General features: G+C 43.3%; 1 protein-coding gene across 1 annotated transcript in view; it reads right to left on the reverse strand.

Moving 5' to 3' along the window:
- Nucleotides 1-20,983, reverse strand: part of DOCK2 (dedicator of cytokinesis 2) — a 1,423,644-nt gene that overhangs the window by 207,663 nt on the left and 1,194,998 nt on the right. The window contains exon 40 of the mRNA XM_075599153.1: nt 6,871-6,975. Within this exon, the coding sequence (XP_075455268.1) occupies nt 6,871-6,975 (105 nt within the window). The remainder of the gene's footprint in view (nt 1-6,870; nt 6,976-20,983) is intronic.

The following is a 20,983-nucleotide window of genomic DNA, read 5'->3' on the forward strand; positions in this document are numbered from 1 at the left end:
AAAGACAGGTGTAACGCGAGTCATGTTATTTGAAGCGAATGTGAGGCAGTACTAACTTAACATGCTGTTAAGCCAATGCTAAGGAGAAAACTGACGGCTGCTGTTTTTGCATATCATTAGCATTGTGAATTTGCGTTACCCTCAGGGATGTCTGTTATTGATCTTGATAACATAACATTATGAGCCCTGAGTTAATGGAGCTTTGTGGATCTGGGTGCTAATGCTATGATATTAAGGGGCATAATTTATGTAATTTTATGCACAGGAACAAATTCAATATCTGGTACAAAATTGTAAGCTCACAAATTAGTCAATATAAATCTCTTGGCATACTGCTGTGGAGTCATATGATCATGTCAGTTGCTCTGTATAGATTTAGAAGTTCCAGGTATTTATTCAATGTCAGGCAATAGGCAACAGTTGAGTCAAAATTATCTACAGGTGACCAACTGTACCACTGTGAGAATGGCAGTAACATTTGGGACTGAAAGGTGTACAAGTCTTAGGGAACACCCTGTTTCACAATTGCAGAAAGGAAAAAAATAGCTCCATAGTATAAAGAACAGCAAGAGAACAAATTAGTACATGTAGGGGTCTATATATTAAACTTCAAGAATAGTTATTCCTTACAAAATTAATCATATGGTCGGTGTTTTAATACATTGTCCCTAACTACTGTATGAATGACTGCAAAACTATAATCATGTACAGCAGGCCTGCACAACATACGGCCCGCGGGCAGCATGTGGCCCGCCTGGCCTCTCTGTGCGGCCCGCGATGACTTCGGCCAGGCACCAGTTAATTAAATAAATTAAATTTAAAAAAAAAGTTTAAAAAAATGGTGGCGATTCATCCCCCCCCACCTCCCCTCCCCTCTCTCCCCTCCCCCGGGTTTTGCGGTGCGCGGGGGCAGCAGCAGCAGCAGCAGCAGCATGAGGAGGATGCGGCAGACGTGGGTATTTTTTTTTTCAATAGCAGGATGCCGGGGAGGTCAGAGCATGCCGGGGGCGGGGCTTAGTACCGGGGAGAGAGGATGTGCTGATCTAAGAGAGGTGTGTGTGTGTGTGTGTGTGTGTGTGCTGGTGGTGGGGTGTCTGTGAAAAACGGGCTGGTGGGGGGGTGGGTGCTGACATGTGAAGGGTGGGTGCTGACATGTGAGGGGGGGGCTGCTGACATGTGAGGGGGGGTGGGCTGCTGACATGTGAGGGGGGGTGGGCTGCTGACATGTGAGGGGGTGGGCTGCTGACATGTGAGGGGGGGTGGGCTGCTGACATGTGAGGGGTGGGCTGCTGACATGTGAGGGGGGGTGGGCTGCTGACATGTGAGGGGGGGGTGGGCTGCTGACATGTGAGGGGTGGTGGGCTGCAGACATGTGAGGGGGGGTGGGCTGCTGACATGTGAGGGGGGTGGGCTGCTGACATGTGAGGGGGGTGGGCTGCTGACATGTTAAGGGGGGTGGGCTGCTGACATGTGAGGGGGGGTGGGCTGCTGACATGTGAGGGGGGGTGGGCTGCTGACATGTGAGGGGGGGGTGGGCTGTTGACATGTGAGGGGGGGCTGCTGACATGTGAGGGGGGGCTGCTGACATGTGAGGTGCAGGGGAGGGAAGTGATGTGAGGTGCAGGGGGGGAGAGAGTGATGTGAGTTGCAGGGGGAGGGTGTGATGTGAGTTGCAGGGGGGGAGAGAGTGTCATATTGAGGGGAGGGGGAAAGAGTGTCATATTGAGAGGAGGGGGAGAGTGTCATATTGAGGGGAGGGGGAGAGTGTGTCATATTGAGGGGAAGGGGAGAGTGTGTCATATTGAGGGGAGGGGGAGAGAGTGTCATATTGAGGGGAGGGAGAGAGAGAGTGTCATATTGAGGTGAGGGAGAGAGTGTCATATTGAGGGGAGGGAGAGAGTGTCATATTGAGGGGAGGGAGAGAGTGTGTCATATTGAGGGGAGGGAGAGAGTGTGTAATATTGAGGGGAGGGGGAGAGTGTGTCATATTGAGGGGGGGAGAGAGAGAGTGTCATATTGAGGTGAGGGAGAGAGTGTCATATTGAGGGGAGGGGGAGAGTGTGTCATATTGAGGGGAGGGAGAGAGAGAGTGTCATATTGAGGGGAGGGGGGGAGTCATATTGAGAGGAGGGGGATAGAGAGTGTCATTTAGGGGAGGGGGAGAGAGTGTCATATTGAGGGAAGAGAGACATTGGGGGGATGCTGACTTGTGGGGGGGGATACTGACATGGGATGCTGACTTGGGGGGGGGGGCTGCTGACATGGATTGGGCTGGGGGGATGTGGAGGGGGTATTGTGTGTTTGATGTGGAGGGGGGTATTGTGTGTTTGATGTGGAGGGGGATATTGTGTGGGTGAGGGGGAGAGATGGGGTATGAGCGATAGATGGGGAGTATCGTAAAGGTTGATAGTGAGGGGTTCTGGGGGAGATATGAGGATGATGATGATGATGATGATGAGAGGTGCTGGAGGAGAGATGATGATGATGATTTAACCCGTGTGGCCCAAATTTTTTTTCCTTGGAGCAGTTCGGCCCTTCTCACTTTACGAGTTGGGCAGGCCTGATGTACAGAGTAGACAGGTGCTTAAGCTGTATATGCATCTATCTTATCTTTCAAACTGCATTCTCTTTTTAAAGGTCATCGAACACTGATTCACCATCCTTAAAGGTCTAACAAGACTTCTGAAAAACCGAAAAACACTTCTCTAGATTGAGGCAGAACTGGTTCGGTTTTCACACCTCTACAGGCACAACACTAGGTAACTACCAAACAGTGATGCCATGGGAGTCAATTGATATGGATTAAAACTCAGCCCAACTTGAACCTTGTCTACAGAACCCGATGCCGGTGGTGACCCTAAACTCAGAGGAGATAACTTGACACTGCGCTATGAGGCCAAGATGGCCAATGCCCACCAATTGCTGGACCACATGGCCAATGAGAGGGCCTGCCTGCCGCTGGACAACATCCAGGAGGAGCACCGGCAGCTGCAAATCAGAAATAGAAAAATGGAAACAGATTTAAGCATTGCTCTGAGTCAACAGGGAGATGTGGTATCGCAACTCCATTCCAAAGAAGCTGAACTGGCAACTACATTGAGTGGAAAAAGAAGTGCAGAAGGACAGTTTCAAGAGCTGAAAACTCAAATAGCTAATCTTGAATACTCTTTAAGTGATAACATGAAATGGCACGAGTCTAGGATAGTAGAAATAGATTCCGGACATAAGACAGAATCCAAAAGTATGCTGACAGAGGCTTTGCAAGACCTGAGCAAGGGTTACAAAGAATGGACATTTAGTGCTAAATTGGAGTCCATGTAAAAGATGGCGAGAGAAAGCTATTTGCGTAAATGCTCTGCGACTGTCGCCATACAGTCTGCCTACAATGAGAGGATCGCTTGACGCAGAGGAAATCTCATGACCATGCGGTCAGTAGAAAGACTGTACGTGGAAAAAGTCCTCCTCGAGCAACTGAGGAGTGCTGATTTCAAGCACCTTCTGGAGGAGACACTAATAACCTGGAGAAAGGGCTCCAATCCCAGCGGGACTGAGGGTTCTCATACTCCATCCACTCTCATTCGAGCCACAGAGATATCTCGAGGGAGAGAGGAAGGATGGGCTTTGGTCTTAGTAAGCCCGAGCTTCCCACAAACAGGGGAGATATGTAACAGGGACTTATCACTGCTGGAGATAAATTGCCTCTAAATCCATCAGTTTGCTGGTTAATTGCACAGGCAATCAACCAGACACCACCTGACTGATTAGGACTGTTAGAAAAAGCCTGGGCCTGAGTAACAGGAAGGAGATTCCTTAGCTAACAAGGGAGCTGACGGAAGGAAAAGGAGGGCTGTGTCCTGAGAGAAAGACACAAGGGGACCAGATATCTATGCCTGGACTCTCAAGCAGGCACCTACCTGGACACCACTGACCTGAAGGGCCACCTGTGTTAAGGTACCGCTGAGACTTTGGGGTGATAAGTGGGTAAGGGGCTTCCCCCCCTGGGTAAGGGGCTTCCCCCCTCCCCCCTGCCTTGCAGAGAGGGACTGGGGAAGTAAGTTAGCCCTAACACAGGGATAGGTGTTTATTGTTTTATGTATATTTTTGTTGCTGTATGGTTTAAAGGAACAGGCAATAAAGCCTTATTTTAATTTCACCTTAAAAACCGTCTCCATTGTACCTCTGCACACATCTCTTACACTCATTCTAAATGTGCTAACTTGTTCTATGGTCCATTGTACTCTGGATTGATTTCCCTACAAACTGCAATCAAAGGTCAAGATGTTTGCCATAACTTAGGCAACGTTACATAAAAAATTGTGACATTCTAAAAGTTCCTTCTCTCTTGGAAACTCATAACTTGATTACTGTATGTGAATTTTTACTGTTTTGGCTCATCTGCGCCTTGTGTTGTGAGAATATACCGTACATTTTCTAGTATAAGATATACTGTAGGTGGAAATAGACAGAACCATTTGACTTCATACAAAACATCTAGGCTGACTGTCTGCACTTAATGTGTGTTTTATCAGTATACCAAGTGGTTTGTAATAAGTTCCACTACTTTGCTGGCTTAAAAAAATATACCAGATATTGATTTTGTTTCTGCTTATCAAATGGATTACTGCTATAGATTGCAAAAATAATATCTATGACATGGACTGTTGCAACAACACAGATTCACATGATATATACAGGGAAACAGGCATGTCATGGTTTTTTTTCATCTTAAAAGGCTTTCAGTGTTTGCCAGGGTTCCCTACAGTAAACCTGGAGATTCTTATTTGATTCCACAACCATGCGGATTAAAAATATATACAAAAGAGGTTGGATGTATTATATACTAAATGCTTTTCAATTCTTCTGCCATTGTACAGTAAGTTCTCCAGAATGTTTCATGGGTTTAATATTGGAGTTACTTTGTTCCTCCGTCTATTATTAGGGATCAGTCATGGTTTCCTCATTGTTATATGACTGCTTGTCTGATGGACATTGCATTTCAAAGAAATGTGTCTCCAGAGTTATGCTGATGTGTCTGTGGTTATATACTGTAAATTGCTTGAGTACAGTAGCTGTTCATTACTGTTTATTTAATTTAACATGACATATGTTTTGTCATATTAGTTTAGTTTTGTTGTGAATATTTCTGTTTACCTATAGATTAGTTATTCTTTATTTATTATTTTTGTAGCTTTTTTCTGCCTTTTTTTTCTCATTTACAATTTTTTTTATTAAACGAAGGGTATTTCTGTAGGCTTTTTTGTGCTGTCAGCTGTTATACTGTAGTTCGCAGCCAATCAATAAATGCTCAGTTAGATGGAGTGCCTGATTGTGTGTGAAAAATATTGCAACACCTGACAATATAATGTATAAATGTACTTGATATGAAGAGGAAGGAGCACTCACGGAATAAGTTACTGCCCTGGGTGCACACACAGTCATTAAATCTATATTGCGCATATGTAATAAAGATAGAGAACACTTGACTGGGCTTGTACAAAAGTGTATTTAATAAAATCGTCTACGTTTCGTTCCCAACCCCGTCTTGAGAAAGATCCATATTGGGATCGAAATGTCGACGATTTCATTAAATACACTTTTGTACAAGTCCACGCGAGTGCTCTACAACTTTATTAAGTATATAGAACCAATGTTATTGCACATGGTGAAGAGGTACGCCAGTGAAATAATGTGGTAGCCCGCCCCCCTTCTCACTCACTGCTATTTCAAAACAATGGCCACTTCTCCTGCTGGTGGGTTATGTACAGAATGTCTAATAAGGATGACTACATCTGTATCAGAATACCGGGCACCCTGTTTTCCACATTATTCTTGAGGTGAAGGTTACACGCTGAAACCGGCCATGCGTTTCTACATTGGATACTCATAGGCTGTAATGTCGCCTTATCTGAATAACATTTTGTATTTTTTATATATTGCCTGTCTACATCTCTTTACAGCAACACATCATGTCCAGCTTCACTCCAGGGAGAGACCGTGACTTAGTGAAGAAAGTTCTTCAGTTCAGTCTCCGTGGAACTAGCAGCAAAACTGAACGTGTGAAATTAGTATTATCATTATATTTCATATAAAAGTCTAGTTGCAAAATGATAATCTGAGTGTTTGCTAAAGTGTTTTCCTGACTGAATTTCAGAGGGAGTTTAAGGTCATATGGAAATTGCAATACTTTTCAAGTAGTGTTTCCTTTATTAATATTTGTGAACCAAAGCGCTTTTGTGTATATATATATATTACAACAAGACAAACTGCCTGCAACAGACTAAGCAAATAATGAGTACTTAAATTAGTAATATAATAACCACTAACGGTGCTAGGGACTAGAAGTAATATAACAATGAAAAGAAAAAGAAAAGCGTCCCAACTCAGCACTCAAGTATACTCAGAACAAATATCAAAGAAAATTATGATTTATTTAACAGCACAAATAATCAAACATAAAATACAAAAATTATTAAAACAAACCCTGACATCCTCCTGTGATAGAATATGTATCAGACAGGGGAAATCCCCTATGAAGATACTGATGGACCCCTAATACCCAAGGCAAGGGAAAATTGTTTGTTCTGAGTATACTTGAGTGCTGAGTTGGGACGCTTTTCTTTTTCTTTTCATTGTTTTATATATATATATATACACACACACATATATATATATTTATTTTTATTTTTTTTTAAATTTGTGTCGGTAGGCTTCTTTGTGATGTCAACCATCCAGCCTACCAAAAAAAATCCCATTTAACAATACCTGTAAATCAAAGCTTTTTGTGTACATCCACATCAGCTGGTTTATTTCACAACGTACTGGCAGCTATACAATTAGTTAATTTGGACATGAAAAACATCCAACGCTTACTCTGAGGAATGTAGGGAAACCTTGGCCATAGTATCCAACGGCAAAGTAATCAGGCTTGGGCCGAAGTATTTTCATTATGCTTTCATAGAATTTTGCTTGTTGAGTCTGCCAATATAAAACAAAGAAAATGAAAATCACTCACAGCTACAAACATGAAATAGTTTACTTTTGTAATAACAATTCCAACTTCATCTGTCTGTAAAGTATAGATAAATATATACAGTATATATAGCTATAAATCCAATATAATGAACACACATTTTGTCAATTATTTTCTTACACAAATCTATTGTAGCAACTCAAATGCTATTTCCTATTTCAGAAATGTAACATTTATGATAGCTAATTTAATAAAGCGCGGCATGTTTCCACACTGATTAAATTAAGCAATAAATAATAGCGGTCAGCAGTAGCTGTTTACATTTCTATTTTCGTTTGCAGTTAAAGTTAATGCAGAAACATGCTTGCTCTACTCTTGTCCTCTATTTTACTCATCTATCCGCTTTCTTTCCTTATAAATACGCTTTCCCCTTTAACACACTTTCTTTTTCTCCCTCTCCATCTTTTCTCTGTGTGAAAACGCATGACTTGCACATACCTACTGTATCAAAAGTGTGAGATTGAAGGAGGAATCATCGATTGGAAAGCTTTCTGCTTTATAAATGCTTGATTTCTTCTACACTTGAATGCCATAGAAAAGATGTGCACTGCACAACACCATAGAAATGAGAGAGAGAGAGACAGAGAAATAGAGAAATAGAGCGGAGTACACAGTATTCCTTAGAATAGATCAGGGAGTAAGAAAAATGCTAAAATAGTACACGTAAAAAAATGTAATTGAATAAACAATAAACATAAAATGAATACACTTTTTTAATATGAATTTTATAGATCTGTGTTTTAATTAAATGACATTATGACAATTATGATTATTACATTTAATTAAATTACATTACTTATGACAAGGTATAGGGACCAATTCTAGAAGCTTGTGTAAGTAATTCATCAAGCATTTTGGGCAATTCTCAAATGAATTGGAAATTGTAGCTAGTAAGAAAGCTTCAATAACTTGCCAAACTCGCTCGAAGTGCTTCTCCCCGATCGGTAGCATTTCCACACAGACATAGTATGCGGGAGCTAAAAAAATGCTCAATCTCACATTTTTTGAGATATCACACTATTCAGGTAGCTTCGATAAGCACATCACGGATGCAACTTGCAAGCAACTCACAACTTCTCATCTCGCCACCTCATGGGTGGCAAGATGTGACACAAGAAATAATATAATTTTACTGCATTGGATTGAAGCCGGGAGTCTTCGGAGCTGATACACATTAATACCAACTCCTGAGACCCCCTGTTTAAGCGAATAAAGTATCAGTCACAGTTTGGACAAAAGTTTGATCATATTCATTTGGGCCATAGACATTATATATTTGTAATACTCTTTATATATTCTGACAAGGCATTGTATCACTCTCACCTCCACATCCCCTCCGGTGGAGATAACTTGATATGGCAAATATTTGTTTATTAAGATAGCTACGCCACCTTTTTCCCTACTGCTGGGGAATATATAAATTTACCCACCCAGTCTCTCCTAAGTTTTTCACTTTCTTTCGCATCTAGATGAGTTCCTGGATAATATAACTTCGGCTTTAAGACGCTTAAGGTGCTTCACAATTTTATTTCATTTAATAGGGGAATTGCTTCCTTTAACATTCCATGAAATAATTCTCATAGGGAACTTACAGTACGCTCTCAGAGGATATACCCAGTGGAGCTATTCCTTATTCTTAGCACTGTGGAGAGACTGTGTGGATAAACAGCCAAGTGTGGCATGTAAAATACATGTTGATTGTCGTTTGTCCATTTATCCCACAGTATTATGCTATGTGTGTTTTCTTTTCTATTTCATGCACTTGGTATATAACCACTACTATCATTTGTTGTGCAACACTGTCACGGGAGAACAGGCATTTACGCCAGGATCACATCACTGAGCAAAACCAAATAGTAAAACAAATTGTCATTTATTCCATAGAAACAGATATACACACAGTGGATTACAAAATACAAGAGAAAACACACTTATTGGGGGCCTGGGCTGCAAAACTAGCCTTTCCTAGGTGAAACAATCCATAAAACAAAGTCTTTAAGTTGACCGGGTCTTGGCCTGAAATGTTCTGGAACTCAAATTGGCATGAAGTTCCTGACGCCACCGCTGTATCTGCTCCGGGGCTGCTGAAATGCCTTGTCAGGGAGATAGTATCAAGCGTCCTGGTACTCTTTTCGGCTTCCATTCCCAGCCGCGACCGCTAAGTTCTGTTTTACTGTAATAACTTGGCCCTGAAAAGTGGGAATTAGAAAATTTCTTGCCTTGAAATTTCTGAAGCCGGCTCGCTGGTATTTCTCTCAGAGCACCTTTTGGTGATTTCGACTTTGCTGCTACTGTCTTGACGCTCAAAATCTCAGAGAATCTCTCATCCCGATTGGCTGCTGGGTTTCTTACACTACAGTATTTCAACTTCATTCATGAAATACTCCAGCCAATCCGAGCATGGGAGAAATCCTTACCAGTCAATCAGAGCGTTGCCAGTCTATCTAAGCCGGGCAAGCATGGATTCGGATTCTGACATGGTCATGCGCCAACTTGGCACCTCTGCCACTTGTCAGTCAGAAACCACCCGCTGAGTTAGGCTCCTCACAGTCTGGGCTGGGGAAAATGGTGGTCCGGGACTGCCATCATGCCAAGACGTGGGTACTTGAGCATAACTCCAGTGCCCAAATGGCATTCACACCTTAGCAACCTCTCACATTTTCATAAGAAATATCTTTTAAATAATTTTCAGACACATTTTGTACTTTTAATAATATGTTTTTTTTTTAATCAAGTTGCCTCATCCATTTTCCCTCCATTGAGTTGAATGGTATCTAGATCTATGGTAGATTGATGTAATTTATATAGATTGGAGGGATTTTTATATTTAACTATAGCCAGGTTACCTGATAGCTACTATTGTGCCCTTGGGCTGGCAGTAAACCTGGTACAATCAGGTTGCCAGTAGTTGATATGGGATTTTCCCCTCCTAGGAGCTGCATTTGAGTGACAGCGGGAGGCGAAAAGATCAAGCCTGGGCATGGCCAATCATGATCCAGACCTGGTGCTCTCCTCTGGCAGTACTTAAAGGCAGGACCGCCCTACATTTAGTAGGTTTCTTCCCCCACTGAGGAAGGCAGGTCACACAACTGGGAGCCTGAAATTGGGGCCTTCCCTTGTGCTTTTACCTCCGGGGAAGAGTGTGTGTGGACCATACCTCTGTCTCTGCAAGGGAGGTGGGGAAGAGCTAGGACAGCTGCGGGTGCCCTTGGCCTGTAGTGATGGTCCAGGGACCATCCTTCAGTGAGAGCTGAGAGTACTGCATCGGGCAGAAGCCTGCCATATAACTGTGCTGTACAGAAGACAATAAACTGTTCCTGTTATATACCTCCTGCCTGGTCCGTGACCTTACTCGGGGGTGAGGTAATAAGTTCTACAGTGGGAGATCACCTTCAGTTCCTGAAGCCTACGGCAGATAGGGGCACTGCACTGCTAAAGAGATATGTGGGGTATGAACCCTAGAAACTTGGTCCGGTGTCCCCACCACCATCGGCGGATGACTCAGCCCTCCTTTTGACAGCAGGTATATGCACCATACACCGCAGTAATGGACAAATCTCCCACTGGGTGGGGGAAACACCGTTACATAACTAATCACTCAAAAAATTAACCACAATACTGTGTTTTGCCTTATTAGACTAGGTGTACTGCCATTTCACTATTTTCATTTGAGCTTTAGGTACTGTATCTACTCTACATAATATATATTCTATATAATTTTTTTTGTTCATAAGGCAAAATGGCTTGTGTCACAAGTTACGCGTCTCTTATCTATTTATTTATTACTGATTAATTTCCATTTTCTGTGCTGGTTTTTCTTTGTCTTCCCTCTTAATAGAGGGCTTTTATACATGAGTATAATGATAATGCCAGAAAATATTCAGTATTTTAATAAATCTGTCACACCAGAGGTTAATGTGAATTGCAGATTGCACTGTACTTCTTAAAAAATAAAAGCAATTGTTTTTAAGACAGGTCAGGCCACTAACCCTGCCTTGTATTATGTGTTTTCTATGAATGAGGTTATCTCAGGCCAAAATCTGGTTTTAGGAAATTGTGAAATCATAAATATCTCTGATAGTAGAAATAATCAACAAACCTTCCAATATAACTTTAAATACATTCTCATATTCCAATCTCCATGAACTCTCAGAGCAAGCAGATAGAGCGGAGATAATGCATGTGTGAATCATACTGTAGCTTCTTACCTCTCTCTCAGCTGCCTAAAGAAAGTGCTAATCACTCGTATGCAGTATAAGGAGAGGAGTGGGACAGTATTCATCAGTTTTCCAGCATTATAAAGCTGACTGGAAAGTGGCAAGGAGCTACTACCCAGGACTGAACCACATCCACAAGATACTTACCTCCAAAGGTGCTCCCAGTACCTCCTTTCACGGTTTAAGGGTTCTGCATCATTCAGGCCAATAGGAAGCCACAAGGGTTGACGTTGCAGCTTCCTTATGGCTTGTGGAATCGTTAAACGACCATATTAGATGCCCAGCCAGAGCTGTTACCGGCAGCACCTTCTGAGAAAAGTATCTAGGGAAGCAATCAATGTGGTTCAGCTCCGGAGACCCCCTGCTTTATGCCTCATACACAAAAATATAAAAAATACCAAGAGGTAATGCTCCTTTAGGGGTTGCACCTGTCCTTGAGTTACATCATATTGCCCACCAGTGCAATAAAATATGCCTAAGAAGTGAGAAGTTATGTTTTCTTTTACCTAGCATATTAAATGGGGAAGAAATTATTACACAAGGAACTGCAAGTCTGGTAATTGCTGATTACAATATCTGTCTTTTCAGTTCCAATCCACATTACCAAATGAGTTGCTAAATGTTAACTACAGTTTACCACTTGAAAACACTCAATGCTACTTAGAAGTGCTAAAAGGCTCAATGACATAAATTATGCATTCATTATTACTTGCATGTGTACAAATGGAGTAACAAATGTGCATTAATAAAATGTCGGATATATTCGATGGATTTTGAAACCAAAGAAAATAATAATAATAATAATAATGTCCTTTCAAAAAATAGGATGTATGTATGTCTTTATTTATAAAGCGCTACTAGTGTACATAGTGCTTCACATTAGTAATACTTGTGACAATCATATAAATAACAAATAATACAAATAACAGGTCATGGGAATAAGTGCTTCAGAGATAAAAGTAACATTTTGTAAGAGGAGTCCCTGCTCCGGGGAGCTTACAATCTAATTGGTGGGGAGAACGTACAGAGACAGTAGGAGGGCATTCAGGTAAGTGCGTCTGCAGGGGGCCAACCTTTATGTATCGTGTATAGTATTAGCCACGGTGATACTCATATGCTTCTTTAAGCAAGTGTGTCTTAAGGTGGGTCTTAAAGGTGGATAGAGAGGGTGGTAGTCGGGTATTGAGGGGAAGGGCATTCCAGAGGTGCGGGGCAGAAAGTGAGAAAGGTTTAAGGCGGGAGAGGGCTTTAGATACAAAGGGGGTAGAGAGAAGACAGGCTTGAGCAGAACGCAAGAGTCGGAATGGTCCATAGCGAGAAATTAGGGCTGAGATATAAGTAGGAGCAGACGAGTGTAAAGCTTTAAAAGTGAGGAGGAGAATTGAGTGCAAGAATTGTGATTTGATAGGAAGCCAGGAGAGTGATTTCAGCAGGGGAGACGCTGAGACAGATTTTGGAAATAGTAGAGTGATTCTGACAGCAGCGTTTAGGATAGATTGTAGGGGAGACAGGTGAGAGGCAGGAAGGCCAGACAGCAGGAGATTACAATAATCGAGGCGGGAGAGAATGAGGGCCTGAGTCAGAGTTTTAGCAGTCGAGCAACAGAGGAAAGGGCGTATCTTTGTTATATTGCAGAGGAAAAAGCGACAGGTTTTAGATATGTTTTGAATGTGAGGGGCGAATGTGAGAGAGGAGTCGAGTGTGACCCCTAGGCAGCGAGCTTGGGCTACTGGGTGAATGATGGAACTTCCAACACTAATGTGGAAGGAGGTAGTAGGGCCAGGTTTGGGAGGAAGTATAAGGAGCTCTGTTTTTGCCATGTTAAGTTTCATTCGGCGGATGGCCATCCAGGATGATATTCCAGAGAGACATTCCGAAACTTTGGTCTGTATAGCAGGTGTAAGGTCAGGGGTTAAAAGGTAGATTTGTGTGTTGTCAGCATAGAGGTGATATTTGAACCCAAAATATGTGATTAGGTCACCTAGAGAGAGTGTGTAAAGAGAAAAGAGAAGGGGTGCCAGGACAGAGCCCTGGGGTACCCCCACAGAGATATCGATGGAGGAGGTGTTAGCAAAAGAGACACTGAAAGTACGATGGGAGAGGTAAGAGGAGATCCAGGATAGAGCTGTGTTCCGAATACCAAGAGTATGGAGAATGTGAAGGAGAAGAGGGTGGTCCACGGTGTCAAATGCGGCAGAGAGGTCGAGTAATATGAGCAGAGTGTAATGACCTCTGTCTTTGGCAGCATGGAGGTCATCAGCTATTTTGGTGAGGGCTGTTTCAGTGGAGTGAGCAGTGCGGAAGCCAGATTGTAGAGGGTCTAGGAGAGAATAGGTGTTGAGAAAGTGTAGCAATCTAGAGAATACAAGATGTTCAAGGCGTTTGGAGGCAAAAGTCAAGAGGGAGACAGGTCTATAGTTAGAAGGACAGGTAGGGTCAAGCTTGATGTTTTTGAGTAATGGTATAATGGTTGCATGTTTGAAGGAGGATGGAAAGGTACCAGAGTAGAGGGAAGAGTTAAAAATCTGTGTGAGCGTAGGGATTATAGAAGGAGCAAGAGGTTTTAGCCGATGGGAGGGCATGGGGTCAAGAGGGCAGGTGGTAGAGGGAGAAGAGGAGATCAGCAGTGACACCTTCTCCTTCGAGACAGCGGAAAAAGAGTCAATAAAGGCAGGAGGAGAGTTAGGAAGCGGTGTTGGATGGGAGGAGGCAACAGATGGGATGTTCTGTCATATGGTTTCTACCTTTTCCTTAAAAAAGTCAGCAAAGGAGGGGCATGTCCAGCAGTTGAACTGAGAAGCAGCGCAGCCACAGAGCTCCGTGCTGCAGCAAGCAAAAGTGTACTACAAAGCCCCAAAAATACATTAAAGAGCGGCGAAAAAGTGCCCACGGGTGAGGGAGACCCACCTCGCACCCCATGTAGCCCCGGGGCGGTGATCCGAGCGGGCAGTGAGCGCAGATGCGCGAAAGAAAACCGGAGCCCCAGAACCCCTCCAGATGCGATCGCCAAGATGGCCGCCGGGCGCGACAGAGAGCCCTGAAGCGGCGGTACTCAGCCAAAGAACCTGCTCGGCGAGAGAGGTAGGAGGGGAAGTGGAGAGGGCTCTGACTAACGGGAGCCACAGTCAAGTTAGGCAGAGAGACAGAGAGAGAGGGAGGGCAGCAGCTGCATAACAGCTGGGCTGGTGAAGCGTGGAGCGGAGGCCATTTAGCCTGCACACTGAAGGAGAGCTGGCAGATGTGAGCCTGCCCCCCCCTGGCTTCCACATCAGAACTACCTAAGAGCAGCCCTGGCCAAGAGTGAGGGTACTTGAGGGTGCCCCCCCCCCCCAACAAGATATTGCAGCGAGCAGATAACGAGTCCAAAAGTAAAGAAATAAAAAGCATATTTTACACCTAAGATGGCCGCCGGTGACCTGTGACTGGGGAGAGAGAGGAAAACCCAGAGAGGCCTGTAGGAGGCCCTATTGAACAATAGACTGTATACCACGGGCACTACCTGAACATCAAAGCCCGAAACCAGACGCTGGACAGCCGTGCACATGCACGCCGCCGCCCCCCCCCCCTCCCAACCCCCAACGAAATTCTAAAGAACCAAGGTCTATACATTTAGTCCCATGCACTAGAAAAATGTCCAAGAGAGGGGATGCAATTGTGGTACTGAGATAAGCCCAGAAAAAGGACAAGATTCACACTGAGTCTCTATAATTTAATGCAGCCAAACAAATTATAAAAAGAAAGATCGAGGACTGACTTACTTCCACATCCCCATCTGCGTACCGGCGACAAGGCTCCCCCCAGAAAGTCAGTGAAACCGGAAGCCTCCACGTTTTTTGCGAAAAGAAGCGCAACGCCTTCACTAACAGACAAGGGGAAAGCAGCACAAGCCCAAGAGGAAACTGACTCAGACTCGGATGCAGAGCAAAACCAAGATATCAGGAACAAACTAAAAGCCTGGGTTAAAGAAATAAAGCAGACGTTCCATGAGGAGCTGCAAAGTGCAATGAAGAGCCTCCACACTAAAGTCGTGGAGGTAGAAGAACGGACAACAGGGCTGGAGGTAGCCATGGAAGCGGTCACCGAAAAGCAAGTGGAGACTGACGGAGATATATCCCAAATGAAAGAACAGATAGCCCGACTCCAAGACGCCCAAGAAGAGGCAGAGAATAGATCACGTAGGAACAATCTCAGAATTCGAAACATCCCAGAGTCAGTCCTCAATGAAGAAATCAAGCCCTACCTTCACAGGCTATTCCAGAGTATTCTCCCAGAAGCTACCAACGCTAAGCTGGAATTGGACAGAGCCCACAGAATATACAGACCGAAAGAATTCGAAAACAGAGAGCCCAGAGACATAATTACAAGGTTCCACTATTATACCACCAAAGAGGAAATATTCAACAAAGTCAGAAACTTAGACAAGATTCCTTTTGAAGATGCAGAACTGCAGATCTTCTCGGATCTCGCGCCAACAACAATCGCTAAAAGACGCAAACTCAAGGAAATTACAGGTTACCTGAGGAGTAAGGACGTCAGATACAGATGCGGCTTCGCCTTTCGCCTTCAAGCTTCACACAAGGGAAAACAAGCCACCTTAAGAACCCCAGAGGAAGGACCGGAATTCATCTCCGCGTTGGGCTTAGAGATCCCAGAGGAATTGAGGAGAGACACAGCGAGGGCACCTCCGCAACCGAGACGAGAAAGGTGGTCCAGAGTGCCAACGAACCCAAGATAGCCTACCACGCCCAAAACACTGAGGTTTAATAACTCGAACTTGGCAAAGTTTGAGAGCACAGGAGAGACAAGCCCACCTCAATTGATGCCCCCAGCCCTGACCTTTTATGCCGATCCAAATAAAAGGATGCGAACAACTGGGGCATGAGGAAGGGAAAAAGAGAACAGAATAATTAAACAACTGATAGTATAAGGAATAAGCCATTATTATTCCTTCAAAGACTCTGCTTAGATTAGCTAACAATGTAACTGTGTTTTACTGTACGTTATGTTTGATTCAAAAGTTTGACTGTTGTGTTTTATCTCCCTATATATGTGTTTTAGTTCCAGTCAGCTCTATTAGAAAAGAAGGTTACCCAGCAAACCGGACCTCCGGCATGGGTCCAAGCAGAGATGATGACTGTATACGTCCACAACCTTTCAGACTGCAAGTACCACATTGCACCCCACACACACCTTTCACTATTTCTTGACTCTGCATGCCCCAAATACCCCAAACGCAGAGTCAAAGGACCAAAGCACCAGAGGGCCCTACCCCATACCATGTTAAAACTCCCCAATGTTACTTTTGTTTCCCCCCATTTCCCCCCCCCCCCCCCATCCCAGCCTAACTGGAATACACTTGTATACATCCAAAAAGACACAATCGAAAAACAAGCTAAGATAAGGCCCCGAAAACCGGAAAATCTCCACAAGGCACCCAATAATAAAAAGGTGGCCCCAGCGAATACCTCCACAAGGTGTTTTAAACAAGAATATGGCTAAATTATTAAAAGTAACTACCCAGAATGTAAAGGGTCTGAACTCTCCCATGAAAAGGAGACTACTGTTCAGGGATCTCAAAGCTAGGCAAAGCGACATACACATGATCCAAGAAACACATCTAAATAGAGAAGACACGGTTAGGTTAAGAGACAGAAACTTTCACCAAATCTACCACTCACCAGCGATAGATAAAAAAGCAGGAGTAGCCATCCTGATTAGAACCAGCATCCCCTTTGAAATAGAAAAAATAAAAAGAGATAGGACCGGCCGAATGTTAATTGTATCAGGCAAACTAGGCACAGTTGAACTAACACTAGTATGTCTATATGCCCCTAATACTGACCAGGAATGCTATATCAACGAGGCCTTCGATGTGATAAACCAAAACAAGAAGGGTTATTTAATAATTGGAGGTGATTTTAACACAGTTATAGACTGCAATAAAGACAAGGCGAGACTCACGAGCAAAGAGCACCACTCGAGATTGAAGAGCTCAATCGCCCTTAAACAAAGTATAAGAATGAGTGGGTTGGTCGACTCTTGGAGACTAATGAACCCCATAACTAAAGGATTTACCTTCTACTCGGCCCTGCATAGGCAATACACCCGCATCGACTATATCTTTATATCTAGAGAACTGGCTGACCGGATAACAAAAGCAGAAATAGACAATATAACATGGTCAGACCACGCCCCGGTATCATTAACCATAAGAGACCTACACCAAAGGCCGACAGGCACACTTTGGCTTATGAATGACCTTCTACTCAGGATACCAGAAACCAAAAAAGCCATAGAGACCGCCATACGGGATTATTTCTCACTAAATGATAACGGGCAAGTCAGCGACTGCACACTATAGCAGCAGACAAAGCCACTCTTAGAGGTAAAACAATCAGCATTGTCTCTCATAGTAAAAGGGAAAAAAATAAGAGGATAAACAGCCTCAATAATAGTATTAGAAAAAATGAGGAGACTTAACAACAAAACCCAACAGATACCGTTAGAGTCATGATTGATAAAGATAGATCAGAACTTAAAAACATACTGATAGCAGACACTGAGAAAGCAATGAGATGGACAAATGAGACCTTTTATGAAAAAGGCAATAAGGCAGACAGACAACTAGCAGCTAAACGCCAAAATAAATCAACGAGCCTTAATATATAGCATAAAAACCGACCAAAACAATTTAACATTTAACCCAGCTGAAATTAACAAAGAGTTCGTTCAATATTATAGTGACTTATATAACTTGACAAACCTGGACCGAGACAACAGGGAGTAAGAAACAAAATTAGATGAATTCATAAAAGGATCAAAATTAACCAAATTGGATGAATCAGAATCTACCCAACTAGGAGTCCCAATAACATTTGAGGAGGTATCAGCAGCTATTAAATCTCTCAACAACTCTAAGGCACCGGGCCCAGACGGGTTCACTAACTTCTATTATAAGAAATTTGAAAATATACTGAAACCATACCTAGTCCAGTGGTTCAATAAGATTCTGGATGGTGAAGCCCCACCGAAAGAATCCCTAAAAGCCTCAATCATCGTCATACTAAAAGAAGGGAAAGATCCTGCGCTATGCTCAAGTTATAGGCCCATCTCTCTGATTAATACAGATATAAAATTATTTGCCAAAATTCTGGCAACCAGATTGAACAGGGTATTAAATGCCTTGGTCCACCCAGACCAGGTGGGGTTCACCCCAGAACGAAAAGCATCTGATAACATTCGGAGAGTAATTAATATTATCCACAACAGTAATACGAACCAACGCCCCACCCTGGTCTTGGGGCTGGATGCTGAGAAAGCTTTCGACCGAGTGGCCTGGCCCTTTATGTTCCGAGTATTCAGAGAGATGGGTCTACATGAAAACTTCATTATGGGCATTAAAGCACTATACTCCAACCCAATAGCTACAGTGCGCACCTCAGGTTACACTTCAGCACCATTTAAACTCTCTAACGGAACCAGACAGGGATGCCCACTCTCCCCTATGTTGTTTGCCCTGTGCATGGAAGTACTAACCTCAAGGATAAGAGAGAATCAGGGGATAGATGGAGTCCCTATAGGAAACAACACATACAAGGTGTCCTTATTCGCGGACGATACTCTACTCTCTTTGACTAACCCAGAAGTGTCATTAAAAAATCTATTTGACACACTAGATGAATTTGGCAAGCTTTCAAACTTCAAAGTTAACCACGCCAAGTCAGAGGCTATAGGCCTACACATCCCTAAGGAAAAAGAAAACGAATTAAAGAAAAAAATCCCAATAAAATGGATGCCAGACAAAATGAGATATTTGGGAGTGTACATTACAAGACTATATAATGACATCTATAGAGCAAACTACCCGAACCTTATTAAAAGCTTGAAAAAAGACCTAGAGACCTGGTCAAGATATCAGATATCCTGGTCTGGTAACATGATATCAGTAAAAATGAACTTATTACCCAGAATACTCTATTTATTCCAAGTGCTCTCAGTAACCGTCCCAATCTATGTAATTAGAGACCTGGAAAAAGTGATAACCAAATTTATCTGGAACTGAAGAAAACCTAGAATAAAGAAGAAATTGATGGCCCTCCCCCTGGCCCTGGGAGGCCTGGGCCAACCAGACTTAGCTAAATACTACGAAGCAGCTAGACTAAGCTCACTAATTTATTGGTCCGCAGCCCCAGGAAAAACACAGTAGGTGGACACTGAGAGGTTGGAAGCTGGCTACGAGGAGTTAGCATCTCTTCTATGGGTAAAAAAGGCAAATAGACAACCAAGCTATAGAAATCATCCAGTCTTACTACACTCCTTGAATATCTGGGACAAAAACTGCAAACAGAAGCAGAGCTCTTCCATACCATCGCCCCTAACACCAATTAGATCTAACCCTAAATTCACACCAGCACATAACTCGAACATCTTTAAACAATGGGACGAGAAAGGGCTATCCAAGCTAGGAGACATGCAAAAAGGAGGTAAGGTTAAATCATTTATGGGGATAAGGGAGGAATACAATATTCCAAGCGCACAAATATTCCAATATATACAGCTGGCCCACTATGTTTCCTCAATACAGCCAGGAGACACTTGGAACAGACCACTCACCAACTTTGAGAGCTTGTTCCAAAGGGGCCAATATAACAGAGGGACGATTGCCCAATTTTACCAGACACTATTGAAACAATATGAAGGCCAAACAAGCAAAAATATTTCAGAATGGGAACACGACATTGGGAACCCCTTAGAGGAAGAGGACTGGGAAGAAATATACGAAAGGATAGCTAGAGCTTCTCATTGCTCAACGATCAGGGAAACAAATTTGAAAGTCCTACACAGGTGGTACTATACACCAGCGCATCTCCACTCTTTCTTCCCGCTACCTCTCCTATGTACTAGCGCAACTGCGGTCAAATAGGCACATTTAAACACATATGGTGGTCCTGCCTTAAGATAATCCTTTTTTGGGGAAGAATCAGACGGCTAGTAGAAGGGGTAACAGGTTTGGACTTACCCTGGAACATAGAAACAGTGCTTCTACTAAAACCTAACGAGGGCCTAGAGAGAAAAATAAACTATCTGATAACACAGATCCTATCAGCAGCTAAAACACTAATCGCAAAACACTGGAAATAGAATGACCCCCCCCCCACACACCTATTACTGAGGTATTGCACAAGATAAATTATATAATCACAATGGAGAGACTCACAAGTCTAATCCACGACCGGTACAATACCTTTCTGACAACATGGGATCCGTGGGAGACATACATTTGGAAGAATCCAATCGGAACGACGAAATAAGGAGACCACTAATGGTTAAACAGAATAAGGATGTTACAAGTATACTTGATTGTACGCTCCCTGCGTGGAGCACATGATAGATGTCACCCTACTACCCCTTCCCCACACACCCTTTTATTTTCTGTACCCACTCCCCCCCCCTCCTCCCTTTTTCAGCCGAGGGTGGTCTGAGTAGAGAGTCAAAGACAGAAAAGAGTCGGCGTGGGTTAGACTTGTGCGTGTTGATTAGTGATGAAAAGTAGGTTTGTTTAGCCTGAGAGAGGGCACAGTTGAAACAGGACAGCATAAATTTGTAGTGAAGGAAGTCTGCGAGCGTATGAGATTTCCTCCAGAGGCGTTCAGAGGAACGAGTGGAGGAACGCAGCATGCGCATGTGTGAATTTAGCCAGGGTCTGGGGTTAGAAGGGCGAGGACGGCAGAGAGAA

Source organism: Ascaphus truei, chromosome 5 (genome assembly GCF_040206685.1).
Source record: "Ascaphus truei isolate aAscTru1 chromosome 5, aAscTru1.hap1, whole genome shotgun sequence".
NCBI lineage: Eukaryota > Metazoa > Chordata > Amphibia > Anura > Ascaphidae > Ascaphus > Ascaphus truei.